General features: G+C 33.7%; 1 protein-coding gene across 3 annotated transcripts; it reads right to left on the reverse strand.

Annotated features, from left to right (window-relative positions):
• Positions 1-8028: 8028 nt before the first annotated feature.
• LOC101209361 (DEAD-box ATP-dependent RNA helicase 31) lies at positions 8029-13859 on the reverse strand. Of its 3 annotated transcripts, none has more exons than XM_011660846.2 (11): positions 12598-13859; positions 11908-12014; positions 11605-11660; positions 10909-11130; positions 10426-10632; positions 10236-10322; positions 10048-10143; positions 9564-9779; positions 9229-9411; positions 8834-9129; positions 8029-8427 (listed from the first exon to the last, which is right to left on the reverse strand). In XM_011660846.2, exons 1-10 carry the CDS (start codon positions 13668-13670, stop codon positions 8902-8904), a joined length of 2475 nt encoding a protein of 824 aa, XP_011659148.2. In that variant the 5' UTR covers positions 13671-13859; the 3' UTR covers positions 8029-8427; positions 8834-8901. The 3 variants fall into 3 exon arrangements, with proteins under 3 accessions (XP_011659148.2, XP_011659147.2, XP_011659146.2); XM_011660845.2 differs by having other exon boundaries at positions 8029-8432; XM_011660844.2 differs by having other exon boundaries at positions 8029-8438.
• Between the last annotated feature and the right edge of the window lie 1098 nt (positions 13860-14957).

Consider the following 14957-nt stretch of genomic DNA (forward strand, 5'->3'; position numbering starts at 1 on the left):
AAGTAAAAAACTTAAAAGTTGAGAAATATGTACCATAATGGAATCAAGATTCTCTCTATGCCCGAGTGAGTTCTTCAATCATTTCCTCATTTCTTCCATCTGTCAAGCATTTTCTTCGTGTTTTCAGTTACTTTCTTTTTTTGCTCGCTCATGTAAGTCTGTCACTTCCTGAAGATGAGCTTTTAGTTCGATAACCTCCCTAGCGTGCATCTCTCGCTCGTATGATGTAAATGAAGATTTGTCAGCAGTCTTTTGGGACTTTGGCCTCCCTAGATATTATTTTTGTCTCAAATAATTTGACTTTTTGTAAGAGAAACTACGAAACCATTTCTTTTTATAATATCTATAAAAATATTGATATGTTTAAAATGTTTTTCTATATTTTGAGAAAAGACTAAAACATCACCAATATAAACAATTGTAAAATCTTGAAAATCATTAAAAATATCATTCATGATTTTTTGAAATTCTGACGGGGCATTTTTTAGTTTAAAAGGCATTACATTCCTTTCGTATTGTCCAAACGGAACATTGAAAGCAGTTTTGTATTTATCTTTTAAAGAAATTTGAATTTGCTAAAATCTCGATTTCATATCAAATTTTGAAAATATTTCTGCATTTGCAATTATTTTTAATAAATCTTGTTTGTTGGGAATTGGATATCTAATTCGTTCCAAAACTTTATTTAAAGGTTTTATAATTAATTACTAACCTTGGAACTCCATGCTCCTTTTCGACGGGTTGCTGACATAAAAAGCGGCGTACGACCATGGATTTTTTGAAGGTCTTATTAGATTTTTATCTAATAAATCTTGTACTTTTTCCTACACTGTGTTAGCAAGTCTGAATTCATTTGAATCGGTCTAGCTTTTGTTGAGATATTTGATTCTTTGAACTCTTTGGAATGGAAAAGATTAACTATGTGTTTTTTCTTTATCTCCAAAAGTATTTGGTAAATTAGAACAAATTTCTTTTTCAATTTTAAATTGAATTTCTTTTATCCTATTTTGAATTTAAACTTCTTTTAAATTCTCTTCAATTCTTTTGTAATCAATTTGTAATCAATTTCTTCTTTTAAAAAACTAATTTGTTTTTGTTTTCTTTTAATTTGTTCACTTTTCAAAACATCAATTTCTAAAAGTTTATTTGATAAAATTGGAGAGATAAATTCAAAAATTAATTCTTCTATAAATTTCTTCGTTACTAGTCCTTTTTCCGTTATTGTTAAAGGATATAATTGAGTAATAAAATATATTCGAAGAATTAATTGTTGGCAAAGATCTTTTACTAAAAGAAAAGATGTACTTGTGAAAGCTTAAATTTGATATTTAATCTTTTTCCATTTGCTTTAGTAAGAACCTTTGTGATTTTTTCAAATTATTTTATAGGAAAATTAAACCTTGTTGAATACAATTTTGATATGGAACAAGAGTTATTAGTGCTTTCAAAAAAGTAATTTTGAAATCTTCTATTTTTAGAGTAAGTAAACAATACCATTTTTGAAATTTTATTCTTGAAATTAAATTAATTTCACGATTTAGATTACTTAGAAAATCTATTTCTAAATTTACTATTTTATCGTTTTGTTTCCTGTGAGAAATCTCCTTTCTAATTTCTAAAATTTCATATATATGTTGAAAAATATCTCTTTTTAAGTCATTGATTTGAAATTTTAAATCATTTATAGAAATTAATGTTTCTTTCTTTGGAGTTTTAAAAATTTTCGAAAGACTTTTCTTAGAAATTGTTTTTTTTGGAGGAGGTTTTGAAGAAGATTGTAATGACCCAACTCTTTATATTAAGTTGAGGTCATTACTACTAAAATAAATAAAAACTTTCTTATTAAAAGTAAAAGAAAAAACCAAAATTTCAATAAAAATTTCAAATACTCATTTATAAATTGTAAATAAATTATGTAGAAATAAAAGTAGAAGGTAAAATCCTAGTTGGACCTATCTAACTTTAAATAAAAATAACATAAAAGTAATTCATAAGTTTAATAAATTTAAATAATTTTAAAAAAAAACTAAAAGTCAAATATTGAAAGGCGAAAGCAACTTAAGATTTCTCCTATGACAAGTCAAGATCACTTCTTGTCATTCGTCACCTTTCCTCTACCTCTACCTCTGCCTAAAAAGTTAAACATAAAAAGAGTGAGTATAAACATACTCAACAAGGGACTCACTACTAGCAATAATGGACTCATTACTAGTCCCACTAGGTGTCTGTTAACTTCTCATTAAAATCCCATAAGGAAGTAACTCATATCTATCGTGCTCCCGAACACATGCTATCTAGTGATCCTGTAGGGACACATCTGGTCTTTATGATGAACCCAAAGGAACACCTTAGAGAATTGGGCTGCAAGTGACCCCGTTGAATCACTCATAAAAATTATAAAAGTTATCATGACAGATTGGTGGTCCCGTTCAACACACACAATTATAAAAAAGTGGTGATCCTGAGGGACACCCATATGGGTACGATCCTAATAGACAAAGTTAACAGAACTCCTCAGTCTATAACATGTAGCGTATCATAAATATCATAACATGATCATATCATATCTAAAAAATAACATACTAGTCATCTATGTAGTCATCTATATCAGTCATAGCATATCAGTCATCTACGTAGCCATCTATATCAGTCATATTATGCATCTTGGCTACCTTGATACATAATGAAAAATACATACAAGCTCTTGATTCTGTTTTGAAAGTCTAGTAGTAGAATCTCTTGCCTCAAGATTAGCTAAAACAATATTCCTTTGTTGACAATCAATTCCCAAAGATAGTAAATGTAATTCATCGACCGTTATTAATAAAGTGTAATTATTGTAATTTTCAATAAGTACTATTATTGATTATTTTATTAGTTTTGTCCTAATAAACTAACATCTTAAGCTACTTTATGAGTCTTGAACTGTATGTAGAGACATACAAGGATCAATATTCGAGATACAACTTAAAGGTTATATTATTGTATAGGGATAAAGTTGGGTACTTAAATCCTGGTAAGAATACAATTCACTTTGTATTTAGTACAAATTCAATTATCCAACGCTTGACATATAAATGGGAGTATCCTATGCAATGTGAGTTTGCATAAGACTGGATGTAACTTGTCAATTGGTTAGGTTTCTATTTCATTAGGATATGACTTAGGTAACTTAAATCTTAATTATTTTGAGTGTATTATGAACTCATGTTTGCAAGAGATTGTTATTTGATTTTGTTAGGTGAAAGTGACTAGATTTTGACTCAATATGCCTATTATTTTGGGGACAAAATCGAAGAGAACTGGAAATATAATCACATAAGATAAAATTCACTCTATGTATTTTTTGTTATACAAACAAATACCATATATTTTTTATTGTCTACTTATGTTTGTTTTTTTACAGATTAATTGGGCACCATACATTACTGCTTGATCGATGTCATAATGCCCAAGAAGTTTGGACTTACTTTGGTTCTTTGATATGCTTCCATATCATAGAGTGTCATTTATCAAATCGTGTGTTGTGACAGTTTGATATGCAGCAAATCATATCATCATTGTGTATTGTGTTTTGCAGACCCGACATTACATCAAATTGATTTAAGAGGTAAACACAATCAAGATTGTCATGGTGTGACATACATGTCATGCTTGTTGTGTGTAAGGAGAAGCAACACACGATCCAACTGTATCAGATGACTATGTTTCCTGGTACAATCCAATTACAAGACAATTTATCACACCTAATGATACTTACTATTATTGCATGGTAAGAATTTTAATATAATATGTTATATAATTATATAACATGAACATTGTTTGATGTTATTATATTTAATCGTTATAGAATAATCTTGTTCAAGAAGTATACAAGTACTCCGTGGAACACGAATTACCAATTTTGAGTTTAATGAGTGATCAAACCTTGGTAAATTTAAAACATATTATTCAGCAAACAAGACGACTCAATAATATTGCTGACACGAATTAAAGACGCATTCGATGTAAACGACAACAAGGTGAGGATGTGCAAAGAGAGATGTGAATCATGCTTACTTTGTAATTCAAATTTTTAGTTCACATAAACTTCAATTTTCAATTAAAAATTATATGAAATTGCCTTCTCATTTTCACCAAACCATATAGTTAAATTAGAAACTTAAGTAAAAAAAATTACAAGATTAGAGGATTGATCTTTTTTGAGTTAGAAAGAAATAAGCTATTGAATTTTGAAGGTGGATGTTGAAAGGAAAAAATATAAGCCACATGTCATTAATATGCCTTAAAAAAACTAAAGAACATGGATTGCTTCAATTTAATAATTAAAAAAAATATAAAATCGGGCATCCGATACACAACTTCTCAATCAATAACTTTGACTAATCTTTAGTCATACGGGTTGTAACTAGATTAAATGAAATCGTGTATCGGATACACAACTTTCCTCCCCAACAATTTCTTACCCTATTTTTTTTGTTATTAGTTTGAAAAAAAATACATAATTCTTGAAATGAGTACTCAAGTATTTGTTTTCTTAGTTGCATACCTTGTAACCAAGACGGCTGTGATTTGATGTTTTTGTTTTAACTTTGTTTGTATTAGATAAAGTTTGAAGCATAGTCATGATTTTGAGCCTTCAACAAAAATTCTGAACTGTCATGCATGTTTGTTTAAGTGCTTTGCTCCTCTATCTCACATACTATTTAGATTTTCGTTGTCAATTTGAAAGGTATTGGTGATAGAAGTTAAGAGGTCTAGATGACAATTTAGTGATCGATCTATGATTTAGGTATAGCCAAACCCTTCTGAATAAAGTTTTTTAAAAAATGATATAAAGAAAACAAGCATTTGTTAAACTTCTTGCTCGATGCTAAGCCTCTTTCATCACCCGAATAAGTGGGTTGGAACAAAGGTGGATGACTAAGTTGGAGTTGTTACGTTACTCGAAGTCAGATTTCCTTTACCGTCGAAAAGTGCTGTTGGGTAAGTGATGTTATCTAAGTAACTTCAACGAGAATTCCTCCAAGAACCAAGATTATGGATTTTTATTAGAATGAATAATGTGTTTCATACAATAGGAGAAAACTCCTATTTATAGAGTTCTATTACAATTGGGGTAAAGAGGGAATTAGCCTAGAATATTACTTAATTATCCAATTAACCATTTGTCTTCTTACATCGTTCTACCATTCCAAAAATTAAACTCATCTTGAGTTTTGAAAAGAAGAAATTTATGAAGAAAAAAAAAACAATCATAAACTTGTTCAATAGAGTATGACCAAACCAACCATTTTGAATAAAAATATTATGAACCAAGGGATAACATTGAGACAAAAAATCAAATATGGCCACTAAAAGATGAACCTCTCCTTCGACCGTAAACCCAAAAAAGATGTTTCCTTCAATCTCACTTAAAACTGTATTCAAATAATCAATTTCAAAAGAATTAGCTTTAGAAGAAAATCTTTTATGAATCACATTTTCTTTATCATTCACTTCAAGTTCTTCGACGGTTTGAAAATTCAATTCCACCACAACCAATGTGTCATTGTTCTACTCGATGTTTGATTCGATCTTTTTCATCTTCTTTGAATTTTTCTTCACTTGTGACCATGTCGAAATCAACATTTTCAAATTCTTGTTCTTCAATTTTATCTTCATAATTTTCTATTTGAATTTATTTCCAACCGTGATTTTTTTGTTTTTTCTTTTGTATATAAAGCAGATCTGTTCTTGGACTCTTGCAAATACATTGATGGTTGATTTACATGTTGAATCATTCTCTCCGATGAACATTGATTTCTTGGAAAATGGGTTTGATTGGATCATTGGGTCATTTTTTTATATTGTCGCCTTCTCCTAAACTGTTTTAGAAACAGCATCAAAGTCACTAAAATCAAATTTTCAATTTGGATGATGATAGGTTCTTTGAGAAAATCGAGCATGGCGAAAATTTGAATGTTGAAAATTTTCTTTCGAATCACTTTAATAAGAACTTCAACATTGTTTATGGAAGTAAAATTGATTTTCTTGTCTATACCTATTGCTGATTTTTTTTCTTAGACATCTTCTTTGATCGATAGTAGTCTGTTATTGCAAAAGCTTGAAAGCAATCTTGAATTCTTAGGGAAACTTCTTGTTACTTTTGATTTGGTCTCCTACGTTCTTGAGCTTCAAACCTCCTTGATGAATTTGATAGTATTCTTGAATTCTTGGATGTGGTTCTTGGTAATCTTAGACTGGTTTCCTTCTTTCTTGCACTTCAAACCTTCTTTCTTAATGATTTCATCTAGCTCTTATGTATCTTGAATGCCTCGTTGCCCCCAATCTCGGACAAAATCTTGACGTTCTTCGTGGCATAATTGGCCAAAAATTCGGTCGTCAATGTGCCGAACTTCTTAGTAGTTTCTGTTGTTTGGAAAGGGCAGTTAACGCATACTTCAAGCTAGCGAGAAAGTCATTCAACGATGGTTTGAAGATTTCCCATTCAATCGTTGAGATTTACCACACTTTCTTCGACAACCATCAAACGAGCAGCCGAGGTGCATAGGGATGGGATCTCCTCTTCATCAGGCACAACATCCTTTCCCTTGCCAGAGGTGTTCTTGCCGGTCACAACTTCCTTCATCAGTGAAGCTATGATACCAAATTGATATAATCTAAGTAACCTCAAGGAGAAATCCTCCAAGAATCAAGATTATGACTTTTTTATTAAAATGAATAATATGTTTCATACAAGAGGAGAAGACTCTTGTTTATAGAGCTCTATTACAATTAGTGGTAAAAAGAGAATTAAACTAAAATACTACCCCACTATCCAATTAACCCTTAGTCTTCACATCAGTAAGCTAAGGAACAAAGGTGAAAACAAAGACCCATGGAGTAAAGTTAGCATGGCATGCAAGAGTTATTTTGGGGTTATATTGCAACGCTGTTAAGTTATCGGTTGATGTAAGAGTGTCATGATATTGTCCTCTTACTTGCAATTTGATGTAAGAGTGTCATGATATTGTCGGTTTGTTATAAATAGTTTCTCTTCTCTTTTATGTTATGTCAAATTAACTAAGCTACCTCTAATCCCCTTTACTCTCTCTTTACTATATTTCATACTTTGGGATGTATTTGGACTATCTTGAAGCTTCATGATGGTATTAATCAGGTGCCTAAGATATAATTCTTCTAGCTTAGAGTATCAAGATAATTAAACCCAATTGTCTTTACTTGTTAGATTGCTTAAACTCCGAGCTTCTCATGAATGCTTGTGTTATTTTTGGCTTAATAACTTTTTTCATAATTGTTTTGATTCACTAAAGATTGACTTGTAACATGTAATTGTTACATATGTTTGATCCCCGAGCAGTAAGACATGAGGTATGCTTGTGTGCTTATTAGGTGTTTAATTTACAACATTACATAACTGGTTTAGATTAAGAATTAATTAGTATGCTACATGACTTAACTGTTCAAATAGTTTACCATCTAAGCATTCCTTCATCTTAATATGAATGTTTGATTTTTAAGGAACGCTATCAAACGAGCATCTAATTATTTTTTTAGATTAACTAAACGAACATCAAGCAACTTCGAGAATCTAAATTTTTAGGAGTCCATTTGGTAACCAATTTATCCTTTTTTTTCTGTAAAAACTAAGTTTATTTCTCCCTATATGTTGTAAAAAAATTCTTATGGTAAAAGTAGTGTTTATACACTTAATTTTCAAAATTAAAATTATTATCAAACAAAATCATGATTAAAAAGTAAATATAGTTTTGCCTTTAAATTCTAGCATTTTTATCAACTTCCTAGCTTTGTTAAGCTCACACAACATAAAGAGTAGTCATAACGTTGCCTCCATTTGAGGCCACTTTTGAACCCATTTTTTTTTATAAAAAAAGTTCATTTATTTACCACAAACACGTTAACAAGATTAACTACAAAGGGTATCATTGAATATATAAGTCGGTATGACTAGCTATTTTTGGGGTTACACATTTTAGTCATAAGCCGTTGTTTAATCAAATCACATTTAGAGGGGGAAAAAACTGAAGTTATCATATAGAAATCTTTTTTCATTGCAAATGTTAAATGTTTTGCCCTACCAAAAAATCAGGATGTTTGAATTAATCAACAGAAACATTTTATGGCAAACATGAGAAGAGGCTAATATGAACACATTGCTGATATCTCCTTTCACAAAATGCACGATCCACTGCTGAAAAGGTGGAATCTCATTTCATATAGATGGCCTTCTTGCTACATGCAGGACATCATCTCTTGGCAATCTCTTCTTGTGCTGTAGGTTTGGCAATCACTATAATTGCTGCAATGTAGCTTCTTTCTCCTTTTTCCTTCTTCAAAATCTTCTCAAAATTCACGAACTTTTTTCATACTAAAAATACTTTAATTGTTTCTTCAAGGAAATGCCTTCACTTGACCTCCAAAAACATTAGGAGCTTCAAGTTAATCAACTAAACATAGATGATACTATCAAACAAGCAAAAGCTTCCATTATGTATAATAAACCAGGCTCTCCGCATTGCTATTATCTAACAAAATATAACTTCATGTATAAAAGTTTATTGATATTGTCTAGTAAGAGTAAACTAGCTGAATTTTGCTGGTGAATATAGTCAAAAACCATCAAAAGAATAGCTCGAGTTGGTTCAATAAAAAAACTAAAGAATGTTTCTTGAATTGGGAGATTTGGGAAGGCAAAGCTACAAGATTTTTATATTTAAAACTTCAGCTCACCAGTTTAACCCACACTACAATCTAAAAGAGAGAAGATAATGAATTATAACAATTGGCTGAGAAAACAATTGCTTCTTACCTCACTTTCTGGCACAAGAACCGTTTCCTTCATACCTTCTCTATTATAAGTTGCAACTTCCTTTCAAATTATTTTACACGTAAGCCAGGGATATTTTTGAGACCCATCTTCCCAAGTACTAGTTTGGAAATGGCCGGAGGATTGTCGAGTCCCATGCTTCGACTGAACTCATTGGCAAGTTCGACTAGTCTATACTTGTCCTTTCCAACCGTCTTGTTTGAGTTATAGTAACCAAGCCACGCCTGGTATGCAGCTTCTTTATTCTTCATCTCAACATGAACCAGAGCACGGTCCACCTGTGTACATTTCATGTTAGAGGTTCTCACTTCTCACAGATTATTTTTAATAGAAGTACGTTAAGTAAATGGGGAAAAGAACCAGAACGTAATGGAGACCTTTTTCTTTGTTTCTGGGTCGATTAGGGGCATAGGAGCTTTTGTTATTGGCAAGTCTTTAACTGTAGACAAAAAGAACTCTTCCCAAGGCGTTAGCAACAATATGCCTTGCCCTTCTTTGCCTTTACGTCCTGTTCTACCAAGTCGATGAATGTACTGTTCTCTATCAGCAGGTAAGCCAACCTAAAAGCAAAGGAGCCTTTTGGATAACACTAGTTGACATTTCAAAGTCCACTCTAAAAAGCTCAAGTTGTGGTAAGATACAAGTAAAGGTAGTACTGACAGCAACTATCACATTAACATGTGCTACATGGCCGAATGAAAGAGCAAATTACCTGTATGACAAGGGTCACATCGGGATAATCAACACCACGAGCTGAAACATCCGAAGTTACAAGGATGAGGCCTTTCGACTTTCGGAACTCGTCAGAAACCTTGGTTCTGTAACTCTGTGCTTTCCTAGAATGAATCTCTCTGATGTTCAAGTTCAGCTCACCAAGAAGGTCAGCAACCATTCGTGTGACCATAGCAGTTGTGCAGAATACAAGAACCTGCATCCATCAAGAGATCAATTAGAATTCCCTGAACAGGTACAACAAAACATGAGAGAACATTCTCATTACAAGTTCACAACATTAGCAATGACTTTCATCCACAGCATTGGTTCCTAACATTTTCAAATAATGATTTTGTTTCACATATGGATGAGAAGAATTGGAGAAAAACAAGCTATGGATTACCCATTATCATTATAACAGATAAGGAAATTACTATAATTGAACTATTGATTAAATTTAACACCACGATTGAAGTTAATACCTTATAGTCAACGTCATTAGCGATATGTTCTTTAAGAATGGCATAGAGCAGACTAAAATGCTTCTCCAATGGAGCAACTATTTGCATCTGTCTCACCTGAAAGGATCCAGCTGGTTACTATATGACCGAATTCATTACACATGGTATAAAACCCAGAAGATGATCCAGTTGCTTATCATAGTCCTAACCTGTGCATGTGTGTCCTCACTGCCTTCTTCAATTGTATTGACAAATTCATGATCTCTTCTCAATGCAATGTGACTGATTTGGCGGACCTTTATTCAAGAGGAATGTTTAGCATTCAGTAGTTGGTTACATTCAAATGAGGAGGTTTGATAAGAAACAAGTAACAATATTGCAAAAATAGTAAATAAATACCTCATCCGGAACAGTGGCAGAAAACAGAAGAGTTTGCCTTTGTTTCGGAACTGCAGCAATAATCCGTTCAATGTCCTTGCGAAATCCCATGTCTAATAAATGATCAGCTTCGTCAAGAACAAGGACTTTGACACCCATCAGTCTAGTTGCAAAACCTGCAGTGTTCTCTATATGATCTTTCAGCCTTCCAGGAGTTGCAACAAGAATCTGTAGTTTCAAGTTTGTAAAATTTTAAAGCCATCACCACCATCATCTTATTGTAGCAATTGGCTTAAAACTGAAGTTTAAACTTCCTGATCCAATTGAATATGCAGCATTCAGTGCTAATGGTAGTAGTAGCTAGGCTAATTCCAAAATGATAAACCACTAATTATCGGGATATTAAGCTTGCAAAACATTCAGCGTCGTAACAAAATCATGTCTAAGACTGAACCAGTTGGTAAAATCTCTACTTTCATGCTACTTTGACTTAGAAAAGCTAACCTGGCAAGGGTTTGCTTGCATGCGTTTCTGTTCGAGGGCAAGTCTTGTACCTCCTATTACAACTTGAACGCCAATAGTAGAATGGTACTTCAAAAGAGTATTAGCTTCATTGGCAGCCTGTGTGGCAAGTTCTCGGGTTGGGCATATAACAAGAACAAGAATTGGAGGCCGCTTCTGATCACCAGTAGGTGGAGACTTCACAACAACTTCAATTGAGGGAAGCTGAAATAAAGAACTTGAAAAGTTGATAGCATATAAATTTTCTTTCACTATCATTCCAGGTAAATAAATGAATAGTAGTCATGCTAGCTGGTAACTGCTGTTGGACTTCCTCACATAGGTCCAATTTTATAATGGCAATAGGTAGCAGAGCAGTAAAGATGCTGCTGAAACCAATTTTAGAACTACACAATGTATGATTTAAAAAATGAAAGAAATATAAAGACAATAAACTTCAAAATAGTTCTCTTTTAGATTCTTTCAAAATAGTTCTCTTTTAGATTCTTTCAAAATAGTTCTCTTTTAGATTCTTTCAAAATAGTTATCTTTTAGATTCTTTCAAAATAGTTCTCTTCAGCTAATTTAGGGGGACAAAATTGTTAATCAATCAGTATCATTTGACCATTCTATTAAATTTTATTTTTTTTAATTAACAAACGTAAATGATCTTTTTTGTAAGATGATCATGTAACTTACCAAAAAAGCCACAGTTTTTCCAGTCCCTGTTTTAGCTTTGGCAAGAACATCCTTACCTAGAAACACAAGTGCAAGTACGAGGTAAGAAAACCAAGTAAGCAGAAAATTTACGGGAAATAAATGCATGTACAAAATATTCAGGGATGCACTGAATTAAATCCTTCTGAAAATGGTTACTAAAACTGTGGAGTAGATTAATGAAATAATCGGACAGTATACGTAATTTTGAAAAGAGAAGTGAGAAATATTGATCTACATTATCAATGTAGTTTAAGCCCAAACACTTGAGGAAAAGAAACAAACCTTTTAGTATTAGAGGAAGTGTGGCCTCCTGTACAACAGTCATCTTCTCATATCCAGCATCTTTGATACCCTTTAGTGATAAGGGTGATATTGAACACTGATCGAATCTGCAGGCATGAAAAGCAGTCGTGCACCCATATAAACACAGGCCACAGGGAAATCATTTCTTTATTTCTTTACACTCACATATTCCTTCCCATTTTGTTTCTTGCTATTTTTATTTGTTTGAAAGAAAAAAAAATGCAGACCACCAGAACTTCGTTGACTATCATGGTCAGTCGCCATTTTACTGAAGGTTGTAACTTTCGATTGTTCATTTAGTTTCTGTTAAAAGAAGGTCTGATTATCCAATCATGGATTGAGAGAATATAATTCAGAGAACTTTGAAGTGCATGAGAAAGTGGTTCCCGTTGCTCGGATAAGTTTCTAAAGCTAGATACTTAAGAATTTTGTACCAGTCAGAGTGCTTTTTGTCCCCTCCCGTTGGTTAATAGAGTCCTGGATCCTTAACTACTGGATTACTTTCAGATTTGTAGCAATTCATGGTATCTTATTGAAAGGAAAAGTTTATGGAGAACAACAATTTGAAATGAAAAAACATGAACAATCTTAACTAAATAATAGGGCAAAATGTGCTTAAGAAAACAGAAACAAATTGGAAATGGACCTTTACAATTGTATTTAACGTACCTAGTTTCACTCAAATATGAGTCAGAACCTCCTGGCGAAGTACGTGGTCGATCCATTTCGCTCACTTTCTCTCCAGATGGAAACAAAGTATTAGTACTTTTTCTGAACAGAAAATCTTTTTCCTCGTCCTCGTCGTCCGCACTATCTTCATCGCTTAGAAAATCCCTAACACCAGTTTTAATTCTCTTTCTCTCACCATCATCTTCTTCTTCCTTGTCCTCCTCGCTTTCACTTTCACCTGTAAAACGGGCTTGATTCTTAGAATCCCTCCTACCTCTCCCTAAACTCTCACGACCTCGAATCTGTTGATTTCTCGAATTAATCTCTCTCATCCCACGTCCCCTTCCAATCGAAGAATTCACATTCTCTCTAGGAAAAACACGGTCATTACTGCGTGAACGGAAGTCTTCTCTCTCACCCTCGTACTCACGCTTGAATCGACTAACATTTCGAGAACTCGTCGGATACGACTCCGTTGAAGGGCCTCGAGGTCTCCGACGCTCTGAAGACTCCCGTAACTCATACGACTGTCGATCCCTCCCCCTCTTCAACGACGGAGACTCTCTATCTCTATCCCTATCCCTTCCTCTACTCCCCCTACGATCTCCATCCGAGTCTTCATCACTCGTAATTCGTCCACGAAACGAGCTCCCCCTCTTCAACGACGGAGACTCTCTATCTCTATCCCTATCCCTATCCCTTCCTCTACTCCCCCTACGATCTCCATCCGAGTCTTCATCACTCGTAATTCGTCCACGAAACGAGCTGGTTTTCAAGTCACTAACCCAATCACTGAGTTCAGCCTCATCCTCAACAAGACTCTTAGAGCCACCAAACCCTCCTCTCTCGGAGTTTCTACCGACGGCGCTGCTCCGTCGGACTCCTTGAAAAGCTTGGGAAGAACGAGAAGAGAAGGCCATAGAGGCGTACTTGAGCTTGAAGGGGAAGACGCGAGAGAAAATGGGAAATGGTCGAGATTGGCGAATGGAGGGTTGGAGTTTCATCAAGGGAAAACTGGGAAGAGGAAAAGGATGGTTGAGGAGATGGAGTCGAGGGAAGAGCTTGATGGACATAGTAGAACTTCCAAATTCCTGCTCTACCAGCTGCAGCTACCGGTGGCTAATGAAAGAATGATACATTAGGGTTTAAAGGGTTTTTGAGGAATGAAGGTTTCTGGATTAGAGGTAGTAGTGGATATGGTAACGACTCTCGTAGATCCAACGGCTAGCAGAGTGGTAGACTACCAAAAGAATGTTAACCTAATAATTTCGTTTCAGCCTTTGTTTTTCATCCCATTATATAAGTGTTGTATTCTTTTATATCCATGCAAAGTTTTTCATTCTCTACTCTCTTTTTTTTATCATGTTCCTTCATTTTTATAAGAGAAGTTATGCAAACTACTTCTTAACTATGAGGTTTATTACCCTTTAAATTTTTAAACTTCTAGTTTGATCAATTAGTCTTCTATAGTTAGTTTATTGAGTGCTGCAATAAGCCTCTTTGTGGTAGATGCATGTATCTAAAAGGTGAAAAGAAAATCTTCCTTCTTGCTCTAACCAAAGGAAGAGATTAAGAACTTTCTCTTCATTTTTTCTTAGTTGGATAAACTCCTCCAAGTGTTTGCTTAACAAAACCTTGGTCACTTTAGGAAAAAAAATTAAGAGCATTTAAACCTCTTAAATTCATCTGCATTGCTCGCTCCACGTTCTTGATTTCTTTCATTTGGAATCTGTCAAACTTATTCCCAAAACACATTGACACCAACAAACACTAACATGGTATACTAAAAATACCAATGATAGAGAAAGGAGTTCCAAATGAGAGTGAGGTTGAAGGTGATTGAGAAGAATATCCAAAACCCAATTGCAAGCTCGAGTGTAGGACTCAACATGAGAAGAATGGAGATTTTGAAAAGTGGGAAGTGATACTGTTGTGGTGGAGGCACTAGAGTGGTGTCACACCCCCTCATAAGGCTTCATCATGCGACCTAGTGAGGTGTAACCATATAGACTCTCAACACCTATCATTCAGCGAGATAATATGTGTTGGACACCTAGTAAGTGGAATTCTACAATTCATTTACTCTTTAATGTGTGTTATAGACTAAGCTAACTCAACGAAAGACTTCATTCAAAAAACACTTACTATGACCAGAGACTATATCACTTAAGGGTTATACCACATGGACCTACTCCAATATAAGTCATGTGACATATGTAAATGACTAACTCAAAACAGAAGCTTAACTCGTCTTCTTTCTTGTACTTTTTTTCCTTTAATATCCACTGGAGGGGCAGCAATGAAGGCAATAATAAATATAGAAGTTGCGGTCAATAAGGTAGAGGTCATCAAAACACCAA

Source organism: Cucumis sativus, chromosome 7, assembly GCF_000004075.3.
Source record: "Cucumis sativus cultivar 9930 chromosome 7, Cucumber_9930_V3, whole genome shotgun sequence".
Lineage (NCBI taxonomy): Eukaryota > Viridiplantae > Streptophyta > Magnoliopsida > Cucurbitales > Cucurbitaceae > Cucumis > Cucumis sativus.